Source organism: Alosa pseudoharengus, unplaced genomic scaffold, assembly GCF_046254945.1.
Source record: "Alosa pseudoharengus isolate Yale_2024_CS ecotype anadromous, Long Island Sound unplaced genomic scaffold, YU_APseudo_1.1 YU_APseudo_1.1_scf_5, whole genome shotgun sequence".
Taxonomy (NCBI): Eukaryota; Metazoa; Chordata; class Actinopteri; order Clupeiformes; family Clupeidae; genus Alosa; species Alosa pseudoharengus.
The window spans coordinates 15,241,071-15,254,638 of NW_027468837.1; the positions used below are offsets into that span (position 1 = coordinate 15,241,071).

At 41.4% G+C, this 13,568-nt stretch overlaps 1 protein-coding gene across 2 annotated transcripts in view; it reads right to left on the reverse strand.

Moving 5' to 3' along the window:
- slc25a26 (solute carrier family 25 member 26) overlaps positions 1 to 7,740 on the reverse strand; it is a 51,018-nt gene extending 43,278 nt beyond the window's left edge. For both annotated transcript variants that reach the window (XM_076267608.1, XM_076267607.1), the window contains exons 1-3: positions 7,581 to 7,740; positions 5,896 to 6,052; positions 4,040 to 4,149 (exon numbers count right to left, since the gene is read on the reverse strand). In XM_076267608.1, the coding sequence (XP_076123723.1) occupies positions 4,040 to 4,149; positions 5,896 to 6,052; positions 7,581 to 7,613 (300 nt within the window). In that variant the 5' untranslated portion in view covers positions 7,614 to 7,740. The remainder of the gene's footprint in view (positions 1 to 4,039; positions 4,150 to 5,895; positions 6,053 to 7,580) is intronic.
- Positions 7,741 to 13,568: the final 5,828 nt, after the last annotated feature.

Below are 13,568 nucleotides of genomic sequence, written 5' to 3' on the forward strand. Positions count from 1 at the left end.
TAAAACGAAACATATCCCTGTCATAAAATGCTGTTTTTGACTTTGTAAAATCTCATTTTAACATCACATCGCATTCTTCTCCAAAACATCAGCATACTTCAATATGCGCCAGGAACTGTGCTCTGAGCTCTCATTATGCCCTGCCTGTGTACCGATAGAACATTCCAGACTGTCCATGACCTGAGGACCATCCCACCCAGTAGTCAATCCCATGGGACGCCACAACCCCATCAGACAAGGGTCCCACTGTGCATCTACAACAGGTAATCACATCCAGGCCTCCATAAGCACCCACATTTCCTCCATCTGTAACAGGACTTTCCTCATAAGTTTAGGGGTCATACAAGGGCATGGTCATCACAAGAAAAGCATACAAGGGGACGGAAGGGGACAGGGGACGGGGGCAGCCGCATAAACACATACCTAAAACAAGCCAACAAATAAATAAACAAACAAACACCAAAAAAAAATCCATCTGTGAGAGGAGAGCAGGCACAGAGCAATATGGGCAAGTGACAGCCTCGACACCGGGGCCATGAATAATTCCATTTAGGACTCGTATGGATATCGTTTCCATTCTGCCACTGCGGATTTCGATCGGACGCTCCGATTTCTGTTTTCTCGTGCCTGAGTGCACTTAATAGCAGGTGATAGAAAGGCGGCTGCGTGTATGGGGTAGAGGCGGGAGAGGGAGGTGTTTTGTGTGAGAATCGGGGCACAATCCAAAGCTCTAGTTAGGGACGCACAATCAATCACAGACGGGCACTTCTTTGCACCGCTGCGGCGGATTATTTGCTGTGCCAAGTTAAGTGGCTGCCAGTTACCCCGGCTCTGCCATGTCACACTGTATTTTCCAGGCACATCCTATGGGAGATAGGGTTTATATATGCAAAAAAAAGAATAGGAAAAAAAAACAGGGCCTCTCAAACTTGACAAATGAGCTTTCAGCACAGACACTAGGGCGCATGTGAATGAAGATACAGCTGATATAATGGCTGTCTAAGAGCCTGCTTGACCCTGGCAGAATGCCAACAGCTCAGCTCTCTCTCAACCTTGTGGACATGTTTAAAGCTTTAGTGGAATCAAGGGTTAGGGTTGAATATGCTTTCTTTAAAGTTTCAGACAATGTGGCTTATTTCTCACAGAAATGGTGTACTGACAAGGGTCTGGTCTCCATTATTGATGGGACCTTGGCATTTATGTGGTGATGCCATGGGGACTGGGGGGGACTATACTGTAGTGTTTTAAGGTGATTTTTGATCCATGAAATTTACTCCTAACATGCTTGCTAAAAACGCCTATAGAATCTTATGGCATTCTAGACTAAATAACCTCATTTCCTGAGGGTTTTCTGAAAAAATACTAAGAATAGTCAACGTCTACCAAAACCTTAATATCTAAGTCTCTGTACACCTTGAAAACATGAAATAAAAAGCATGCTGCGCTACGCAGCAACCAGCGGGAGAGTCAATGCTGCGCTATGCAGCAACAGGCGGGAGATAGAATGTTGCGTCATGCAGCATCCAGCACGAATGGGTTAAAAGTCAAATCTCTCTCTCTCTCTCTCTCTCAAGTACCAAAAAAGCATGTATAGATTTGTGGCATTTACCTGCTGAACGTCAGCCTTAGCAGTGTATGCTGAACATTTAATATATTATGTGCATAATTTCCCCCAAGTGTACAGGCCTTGGTTTCCCAAGTCATTGACATAACAGCATCAGAAATGCGATACTGCCCCAAGTGAGCTCCGCACGACTCGCTCCAGCAAGACATTCCCTGAAAATTGCTGTCACAAAAATGACAAAAGCTGACATGTGTGGGTGAGGGCTTCAGGCTAGACTGAGAGTGTGAGCAAGGCAGAGAGAGAGAGAGAGAGAAAGAGAGAGAGAAAGAGAGCAAGAGAGAGAGAGAGAGACTGAGAAAGAGAAAGAGAGAGAGTGAGAGAGAGAGAGAGAGGGAGAGACCTTTTCACTTCCAACATGAGACATGTCTCATCCCACACTGGTCCAAAGGGACACACAAATCCTCCCCTCAGACAGCCTTGCTGACGGGGGACCACACAGACATGGTGGATCCGGGCACAATTTGCAATTAAACGCCACATCGATCATAGCCACCATGATGCCGACAAGAGCCTCAATCCAACAATAGGTGGATGCTTATGAGCATCTTTGGATACAAGAAATTGTTATCACCCTTACAGCATCACTCGTGTACTGCTGTTTTTAGTCTTGTCCAATCCTTGTCCTTTCCTTTTCAGGGCGCATAACTCATTTTGGAGCACCTGCCCATGAGAAACATGAAACTCGTACTCCGACTTTCACCCCAAATTCAATAAACATGCAGCTCATCGCCTGCCATCCATTTTAAAACCATGAACTTTTATGAACTCTGTGAAACGCCAAGGTGATGTGAATGTCTTCTTGCGTAGTGAGTGTGATCGTCAGTGTCGAGAGGGATGACAGGAGGAGTATAAGCCAGGAGCTTAGGCTCAGATATACATTCGGCTTCGCTTTGCTCTGCTCGTGACACCACGGCAGGGTCAGGCGAATAGCAGCTGCAGATCAAGCTACACCTGCTAACACCTCTGTCAAGGTAGCACGGCAGACAGAAAAAAAACCGAGCTCAACACTAACCAATTACAAAAATACAGCTTATTTATAGTATCTACTATAAATATCAGCAGCAATGGTCTGGTCAACATGTCTGTCAAAGTGATGATACGTCATCAATATTAGGCTAGTTTTGTCAAAAGAAGGTAGGCAATAGAAGAGAAATTAGTAAACAAAAAAGGACAATAATAGAGAAAAGGTTGCATAAAAGAGGCGTTTGTGTCTCCTCCTCTAGACTGCCTAGGGGAAGAGCTTTCATGCAGTGAGCTCCCGGATTATCGTCTTTGAAGAGCGTAACAAGCAGCCACAACACACAGGGAATCAGCCGCGGCTCTGGCGTGCGGAATCCCCTTCCTTTTGATGAGCACAAATCCTTGGCGGTGGGCGAAGGGGTTAAAAGATGGCGCTGCCCTCTCCCTCACCTCTTCCATTCATTAGAGGAGAAAAAGACATTCCAAGTCTTACGCGTTCTGACGACTCAAAGTGCACTTGCTCGGCCCACGCTATTTCTCTCGCATCAAAGAGACGTCAAGATGAACTTGGGGTTGCAAGCACAAAAAAACGTGAAACCATTTGCACCACCTTTACAGTTACATCTACTGTAAACAGTGGGCCAAATAGGCGTGAAAATAGGACTAAACAACATCTGCATGGGGTGGGAACAAATCGCACTGATAGCATTTGAAGTGAGGCGAGCTACTTAGCATAGTAATACAGAAGGCCCAGGCATATGAATGGGTCGCTGTCTACCCAGCGCTTCTGCCCCATGATATTGTGCACTGCCTGTGCAAGTGCGTGGGCCCGGATTCTTGGGTCGAGAAGTGATTAGGACTGTACCAACCGAGGAAATTGTGCCGCTCCTTGCCGCTTTCAAGCCCAAATCCCCAGACAAAATGGAAGGAGTCTGGGACCTCTCTGAGAAAACAGCTAAGTCAATATGCAGTAATGAGATCTTGTTTACCCAGCTGGCGGGGAAATGTTGAGATGCCTGTGGCCCTCGAGTCACCCAGCTGCACTGAGAGTGCCGAGCCAAAACCGCATTCTAACCTTTTGCATATTTGTCCGTGAAATTTTCTGGCAATTATGTAAACAGGCGCATTGTTCATCTGGACCCCAAAATGTGCAACGGAGGAGAAAGTGAGTGAGGTTATGGCCGTTCTATAGACACACACACACACACACACACACACACACACACACACACACACACACACACACACACACACACACACACACACACACACACACACACACACACACACACACAGACTTTGTCTTACTCAGAAACCCACACTCAAACACATACAAACACGCTCTTCTTCTCTCACACACACAGAAAAACACACAGATTCATGATCCATTAAACACAGCTGCATTCATGCACCAGATCTTTTTTTTGACAAAGAACAAATACAAAGGCAACCTACTATTTCTCCGAGGGAGGCGGCTAGCATGTGAGTGACAGGTGCCATGTGCGGTGGGACGGCCACGCCCAGCAGGGACTTAGTGTTCTCGTAGGTGACGAAGAAGGCTGCAGCTGAAACCAAGCACATCGAATCTGGTCAGGGCCCATTACTCAAGCTGTAGGGAGCAATTAATGACTGTCCTGGAAACTTCAATTATCTAATCCTGTAGTCCACTGCCACCACTCAAACAGATCAAACAGTTTCCCATGGATTAACTGGGCTGCAGATTCTCAAATGAAAGAGTTGGAGATGAGATATCAAAGCAGTATAATACTTATTGACTGGTTTGTGCATGGAATGGCGACAAATGGACTGCAAATGAGGATGATAGTGTACAAATGAAAAGTAAAAGTCTAGCTTTTTACATGATCAAGGAAAGTAAGTCATTGAATAATTTTTTGTCTGGATCAATCTTATTATTCGTCACTATGCGTATATAAAAGCATGTGAAAAGGCATTTTATTTGACCATATTTAGACAGTAGATGACATCTCATAAATTTGACTTCTATATTTCATAATCCTTTTACAGTACCCTCCAGAATTATTGGCACCTCTGCTAAAGTTGACTAAAACAGGTATAAAAAATAATCTGTTGGTGATTTATTCTAATCTCACAATGAAACAATGATGAAAAATCCAACCTTGAAGGGAAGCAAATTTATTTTGAGAAAAAGGTCAATCTCATACAGAAATACATATTTTTAACAAAAACACATCACTCACAATTATTGGCACCACTGCTTTTAATACCTTCTTAAGCCTCACTTTGCCAATAAAACAGCTTGTAATATTCTTCTATGGCACCCCATAAAGTTGGAGAATACAAAGCAAGGGATTTAAGACTATTCGTCCTCACAAAATCTCCCCAGATCGTCCAGATTCCTAGGTCACACTTGTGCATTCTACTCTTTGACTCACCCCACTGTTTTTCTATGGATGAATGAATTTCCAATCATGTTCAACTTGTGTTTTAGCAGAGATTGACAGAATTCCTTTGAAAATGTTCAGTTTTTCTTGGGGTTCATGATACCATGCACCTTAATAAGGTTCCCAAGGCCTTTGGGAATAAATACAGCCCCACAATATCACAGCCACCATAATTCTCATTAGGCATGGGATTCTTTTCAGTATAGTCATTCTTTATGTACGCCAAACCCACCTAAGAGTTTCTTGGCAAAGAGCTCCTGTTACATTTTGTATATGCTCCTGTTACATTTTGTATAAAAGATTTTGTAGGGCTGCCAATAATTGTGGGCAACATGTTTTTGTTAAAAATGTATTTCTTTTTTCTTTTTCTTGTAAGATTACAATAAATCGGCAAAATATATTTTTTTATACCTGTTTTTAGTCAACTTTACCAAAGGTGCCAATAATTATGGAGGGTACTGTAGATATATTTAATACACACGCACCAAACAGACACATACTGTACATGCAACCACTACACCCAGAAAACCCTGAAAAACCCCCAAAATCTCCTGGAGATAAATTTAGAGAGGGACAATTACCATTTCTGATCTGACAGTAAATCGTTGACCAAATGCTTAGGGAGAATGCTGCGAACTGCTAAAATATTAGCCTATATCTTTTTAGTGAGGACAGTGAAATATCCCTAATAAATAGAATGCCTAGCACAGCTTTGATTTGTCTAACTTAACTTCATAATACCCTCAATACCTGTTCTCACATATTATACAAAATAAAAAAACACGTCAGAAAATCAGCCTGCATTACAACATTTCCATCCAATTCGGTCAGCAGGTGGCTATATGGGTGTGAATGACCACAGGCCCCGAGTGGGAAATACTGGCTCACCATTGGGGAAGGAGCCGATGGCTGCCGATGGGACGCCTGCGTAGATGCCTCGGAAGCCTCCGGCCTTGTAGAAGCCCTGCTGGCTCTGCAGCCTGGTCTTAATAGTGTCCAGAGGGAAGAGGGTGAGGTCGACACACATCCCTGCACAGCCACCTGCCTGGGTAGGGAAAAATAAAGGGGTCATGCATTTGAAAGACGATGCATAGCATCACTGTAACAGGAAACATTTCATGCAATTGATAACGTATTTAAACAGCAATGTATCATCTATGCCAGGTTGAATTTGAAAAAGCCTATTTCATGCACTCAAATTCACTATAGTCAGTTAAGTCACAAACTACAAAATGCACAAATTTAACACAGGAAACAATTACAGTGGTAAGTTCACTTGAGGGATTTTCAATCTCTGTGTTTATTATTTGCACGTTTCGTTATAAAATGTAAGGGCAAAATGTAGGAGGGCTTCATATGCTTAAATCACAATGACAATAGAATGATACAGTGCTATAAAACACATATGTACACTACATCTGGATTTGTTACAAAGAAAATAACTATGCTATAAAGCTACTCAATGTGCAGTGTAGAATAGTGTATAGCCATGTAATGCCTGGGAGACTTAGGCTAGTCATCCATTCATGTTTGAGTTGACAGTGAAAGTTAAAGAAGAAAGTTAAAAGTTGTTTTAATGGGGATAAAGCAACTCTCATGCACATCAATAGTATTGGCCTAAGGCTGAGTTATCCTGCAAAATGTCTTTTTGTGAATGTAATTTCTATACTGTGGCTATTTCCACAAAATACTCCCTGTCAAAACAGTAAAGCAAGGTTATTTAGTCATAGATATGGCATCTGTTTGACCTTTTATCGTGGCTCTGCGTATCAATGTTATACTGTGATGACTGATGTCATCTGAGTGACCTCCAGGACCATCTTTTTCCACCCACCTGGACACACTTAAGCTGTATAAGACAGTCGCTCATGTATGACCCCTTTCCATATTCCCTAGATGCCTTTGCATACTGGAAAAAAAAACTGAGACACACTGTTTTTACTTTAACCAAAACTGCCTCATCAGACTTAACCTATGTGTGTCATCATAGATTATTTTAAGATCATGCCCAAATCAAACATCTCTGAGCACTGCACAACGTGCAGTGCACAACGTTAACGTTTATATGCAGCATAGACATGCAATTGTGTTTCTAATGATTTTGGACTCCTCTTTGGACTGACCATGGGCTTTCAGTGTCTTTTTCAATGACTGTATCCATCTCATGAAGGTTAAAACGTCACACAGAGGCTTTGGACTAGGTGGGCTAACCAAAATTAGAATAGTTTACCATCTGAATTTTACATTATCAAAAAGAGGTGGACCTTGCATTTTTAACGCCGACATAGGATGTTATGTAGACACACAGCATAGGTAATTCCTGCGTGTGCTACAAGGTGTCAATGACGAAATCTTAAATCAAGATGTAACGTTAAAAACTTCCCCACGCTACGTTATCACACTCCTCATAACAAACACTGTCTACAACACCACGACTTCTAATGATTATACTGAATGTCAAGGGACTGATTCGTCATGGACAAAGCAAACATGAACAAAGACAAAGTGTAGAAGTTTGACATCAGACATTTGCTAATGTTTACGTGTAACGTTAGGCATAAATCGTAAACTACCACAAGAGATGCGGTGAATTCTCTTCTATCCATCTTGTGTTAGAAGAGAATTATCTTGACAGCTTTAAATCCTCCACTGTAACTGCAACTTGCATGACCGACTCATGTCTGACACTTCACAACAGTGAAAACATGTTTATCAAGGACGCTGCCATATTGGATTCACATTCCCTTCCTGATGTGGTCATGTGACTGGGTAGGCTACAGCGCAGTAGCGTTGGTTTAAGTTCCGCAGATTTGTTAAATAGCTTTAACCTGAAAGTATGTCTCGCTGCTTCCTGCGATTTTCTTTCTGCAGAGTAACATTAGACAGTTTAGTTGACGATGATTTGAAGGCAATGGACACAGCATTTAAAGACAAACATATACAATTTTACAGGGCTTAAATCAGGAGCTATAGCCTACTCCGCCTAATCACCTTTATGAGTTCAATAGCCTACATAGGCCTTATAGTTGTGGCAGCCTACAGTAGTAGTTTTATTCCATTCCATGTTTATTCCTTACATTTTGCCATGAGACTATCCAGTGACAGTGCTGGCTAGGTTGCTGTCAACTCAGCTGAGCATTGCTGCAGGTGCTCAGCCATTCCCCAACTGCACACTCTGTCCATTTGACTGTGTTCTAGTCTATGTAGTTATCATGTGAAGTAGACTCTTCTGTGCACAGAGGGACACTATCCTGATCTCAGTATAAAAGTGAAGGTGCCCATGATGACAGCAGATTCTGGATTTGATCTGTGGGTTAGGCTATTTAAATGTGGTCTGAATTCAGAGAGACTCTGGTAAGAAGAGCCCTGCGACTTTTAGTGTCAGGAGAATGAAGCTATGTGCTCTCCAATACTATCCAATTTCAATTCAATTTAATTTCACTTATAGAGCGGCAAAACATTACACATGTCTGATGGCGCTTTACAGAGTGTTAAACAATCAGAGAAGGCCCATGAGTAACAGGGGCGAGGAAAAACTTCCTAGAATTGGAGATACATATAGGAAGAAACCTCGAGCAGATCCATGACTCAAGGGCCTGACCCATCTGCCTAGGGTCAGTTACAGAACAGTAAGGTCTGTATACATGATAAATGAATAAGTTAGTAGAACATGGTGTTAAAAGCAATCTGAGGTATATGTTACAAAGAGGTGGGATGGTTACATATCCAGTAAGAAAGAGTGTCAGAAAGTTCAAATAGTCCAGTGTAGGAAATGAATTGTCCATGGAGATTAGGAGTTGTCATAAGGCAAGTAGTGGGTCGCTAGGCTGCGTGGGCCAGGAATCCGGGCAGGGGGACAGCAACAGGCGATGATAGGGCAGTTGTAGGGATGGGACTTCAGGTGAGATGAGGGCCAAACACAAGGATGGCTGATGACTGGTAATGGTATACCTCACTATCCACTAAACTGCATAGGCTATTTGGTCAGAATACCCCAGGTAGGTTGCTATCTGTTGTTTGTAGGCCTATGTTTGTTTGTTGCATGTTTCTAGACCAGTGGTTCTCCAAGTGGGGTCCATAGCCAGGGGGTTCACAAAATAATTTGCTTTAAATGAAGAAGTTGTGGTTTATTATTTAAATAATTAATATCTAGGCCTACAGATAATGACCCTTTTTACCAATAAAACAAGTAAACCTTTGCTCGCACCCACGTTAATATTTATCTTGAATCAGTTAACAAAGAACCATTCATACTGCTGCAGATTTTTTTTTTTTCAACTAGCTAGCTGATCGTGGAGAAATGTTTGAGTCAGACCAGTGTCAAGTGATGCAAAATCTAAAGTTGACAAAAGACAGATCAACACTTGCAAGAAAACACAGGATAGTGAACCTGTTATGATTATGAGGTGGTCCACAGAATATTTTATCCCCCACAGGAGGTCTTTGAAACCAAAACATTTGAGAACCACTCTAGACTAACCTGGTTTTGTGGCCTGTCTTAATTTTACCATTGCCTTATTATTGCTGTATCTCATATGTTGAACTTGCTATTTTCCTTTTATCCCCAGCCGTTTACTTCGCTTTTTATTGGGTGACCAGATTTGGGTTTGTGAAAAAGAGGACACTTCAGCAGGGGGGGCATGTGTCAACAGACATGGTGAACGTGTATGATAATGAGCTTTATTGGCTGGCCCAACGCTAACAGAAAAGCACTGCCTCAAAAGACTATTTTGAACACTTGAAAGTTTTAAATGTGCAAAAACAATAATTAGGCTACAATAAAAGCGGGGCTGTTAAGCTCTATACACGCAAGATACATTTGGATGGCGACCCATCTTTATTGTTGCATACAGTATCTCTAAATTTGATCCAAGGTGTTTCTGAAAATACAAACTGAATCTTTTACAGTAGCTCTATAATTTTGACAATCTGTTTTAGAGCTTAATAATCTTGACCTGTGAAAACAGTTGTGTTGATGGGGATTGATGTGGATATGTTGTCCATTTTCTTATATCTATTCAATCATGTCTGGTCTATTATTAGGCCTACCTCTTTTCAATCCATTATTATTAGATATTTCTTTTGTAAAGAAATAGGCCTACATCTATCACTCATGTTATGCCAACATATTTAATTCACCTGAATATAGGCTACAGTAGATATAGGATTATTGACGTCTGCTGTTGTCAGTGTGCAGGCTATCCCTTAAAGGCAGTTAAAGGGATAACCAAAGTGCCGTTTCCTACCCGAAACTAGAAAGTTGCTAGGTCGGCAATCATCTAGAGAAGGCCGCTCGGACAATGGCAGAAGTGCCGTTCGTCATGTTATATTTTTTACAGTCTATGGTTATGAGGTTATGTGCCATCAAAATGATTTTGAAGACGTAAGTAAAAAAAAACTCTTGTCACTTTAGCTGATGAGCTCTCACCCCTCGCTGCTGTTCGATGCTTTGCTGAACATTGTGTACCCTACCTGTAGGTCATTGGCACCTTTATTTGCGACCGACACGTAAGCGCCTGCTTTGCAGGTCAGGCACTCAGCTTCATGTTAAGTATATAGTATAAGTATATATACTTTTTGATCCCGTGAGGGAAATTTGGTCTCTGCATTTAACCCAATCGGTGAATTAGTGAAACACAAACAGCACACAGTGAACACACAGTGAGGTGAAGCACACACTAATCCCGGCGCAGTGAGCTGCCTGCTACAACGGCGGGGCTCGGGGAGCAGTGAGGGGTTCGGGGCTCGAACCGGCAACCCTCCGGTTGCAAGTCCAGAGTGCTAACCAGTGGGCCACGGCTGTGTCTTTGATATCGACCGATATGTTGATATCGACCGAGACAAAAACATGGACATTTACGTTTTAATTCGTCAGTGAACTTACATACACTAAACAAGGAAGTTTGCGCTATTGAGGTGACTGACTGACCAATTAAATGTTTACAGAGATTAGGCCTACTAGGCTATCGACCAATGACGGTAGCTCAGGCTCACCCTACACTTTCCCCTCAATGCAAAGCGCACTGTAGGGGGAGGGCGTGACTACGTATGTGAATGAAAGACATATATATATATATATATATATATATATATATATGAAAGAGAGAGCAATGCAAATTCGCTGTAAACACGTTTGAGGCTAGAATAACAAAATCCCGGACGACTTTGAAATTCCGCCCGGACACATTTTTAGGTTTCAAAAAGAGTAGGGCAAAAGAGGACATCTGGTCACCCTACTAGAACTTTGCTTGTTTATCTGTATAGCCTACTATCTAGTGCCACTCCCTTTCTCGCATGACATAATTAGATTTGTGTAGTGGTTTAAAATTGGTGTAATTGTGCATGTCAAATTTAAGACCAATAATTATGTGTTGTGTCAAGGAGATATTTAGTTTCTCTTGATAAGTTCAACGGCACTAAAAGTCCATTTACCAGTGTTGGTCTCCCTCTTGTGGGTGTTAATAGTCTCTTATCCTGATTGTCTTGTATGAAGGTACAGTGCATTGCATTTGTGGTTCTGCCAAATTTGTATGCTCAGGTAAATTTGTATTTGTCTATTTTGATTGGAAATATGCTGCTGCATTTAAGATCCATAGAGATGGAGAATAACTATTAGACTGAATATGAATTTTCATTTTGATTATTTGTAAGATTTAAATATGGGTCTCATGTCTTGCACTGTTATTATGTGGAGGTTTAATCTGTTCTTAATGGTTACTTTGTTTCTCAATGTCTCTCTCTCTCTCTCTCTCAGACTCCATGTAGAGGTAGTCAATTCTATTTAGAGGTCTGTCCTTAACTGAAGCATCTCATGACAAAATATATGAAGAGTTTGGTTCCAAAACACTATACTGTACCTCTATTTATAAAAAACATTGTCACGTTATTTAATTGTATATTTCAGGTAATGTCAATAACATTGCAGTTTTGTTGTTTTGATTGAGTACAGACAACAGACAGACTGAGGAAGTCATTCATCCCCAGGGCCATTGAACTGTTCAATGCATCACTTAAGGGAAGATGAGAAATAGACTTCTCCACATAGTCTGTCTGCCTCTTCACCACCTCCATGTCTTGAACTGTCTGTCCACTAGCCACTACCATTGTCTTCTGCCTCACTGTTTGCGTGCTTTATTAGCACATCCTGTATGCACAACCCCTCCCTCCACGCCACAGCCGAACTGTGACCACACTTTTCTTAATATAGTTATTTATACATAGATATATAGACTTTATTCTTGCACTGTTGCACTGTTTGACTTACTCATTTGCACCATCACCATGACACTCATTCACAAAGAGCACCTTACCTTACCTTATGCACAGAGGACCACAGGCTCAGTCCCTGCTTCAGTCATTGCAAGCGCACCTGATTGATTAATCACCCACTATGTGGATACTGTTTTTTAGAATTGACAGTTAGTATAATTTGTATTTTAGTATATTTAGTATGTTGTCTGTATGCTACTGTGACCTTGAATTTCCCCTAGGGATCAGTATCTATATATCTATCTATCTATCTATCTATCTATCTATCTATCTGATAAATCGAATAACAATAACTAAATTTGCACTGAAATTTACAAATTCACAAAATGAAAAATATATATTTATGAAAATCCATTACAATGGAGGATATAGCATTTTGGAACCAAACTCTTTATAAATAATAAATACTATATATATATATATATATATATATATATATATATACTTTCGGTGCACTCACACTGAAGGATTCTAATTTCTCTTTTGCCCTGTTAAGCCAACTCTTTTTAAACATACCTGCCCCCTAAAAAGAGTTGGCTTAACTTAAAATACTTGGCAAAATAGGGCAAAAGAGAAATTAGAATCCTTCAGTGTAAGTGCACCGAGTAGAAAAGTACATACGCGAGCATGAGGTCAATCAAAATCACCCCGAGTCTCAGTAGATTTGCAGAGAGCACCATTGATCTTGACCTGCTCAGAGAATGAGCCTGGAGATAAAAGCAAAGAAGGAGAGAGAAGCACACTCACTGTCAGATACAAGTCAGCAAAGGCCAATTCTACCCTGCAGGCTGCCTTTGAAAAAATGAAGGGTAAAGCATTGAGGTTTAAGCAAGAAAAAAATGACCCCTCGCTCCACAGATAGAAACATAATGCAGTCATCTGCAACGAGCCTCACACGGAGGCAAGACTGCAATGGCCTGCACCAATAAAAAGCATGAATATTACAGCATAGTTTCATAATTTGAACAAAAACAATTGTCAACCTGCATGGACCAGTTCTGGGCAAATTTCCCCTCATATTGCTCGCTAATGCATGTGCAGAAATACCTCGGACAGAGGACCCGAATCATTAATTACCAACACTTTTTTTCATAACAGGCAATTAGAGCCTGCACCATCTGTAATAGCCATTAATTGTGCTGAAAAGAGCATCCGTCCTCCCTCAGTGACATACCCTACAATTGCTCATGAGACAGGGGGTCCAGTTGCTATCTCTTCTGCAAACTATCTCTGTTCATTAACTCTGCTAACATTTACATTGCAAAGGCGTATATCTGCATGGTCTGAACTTA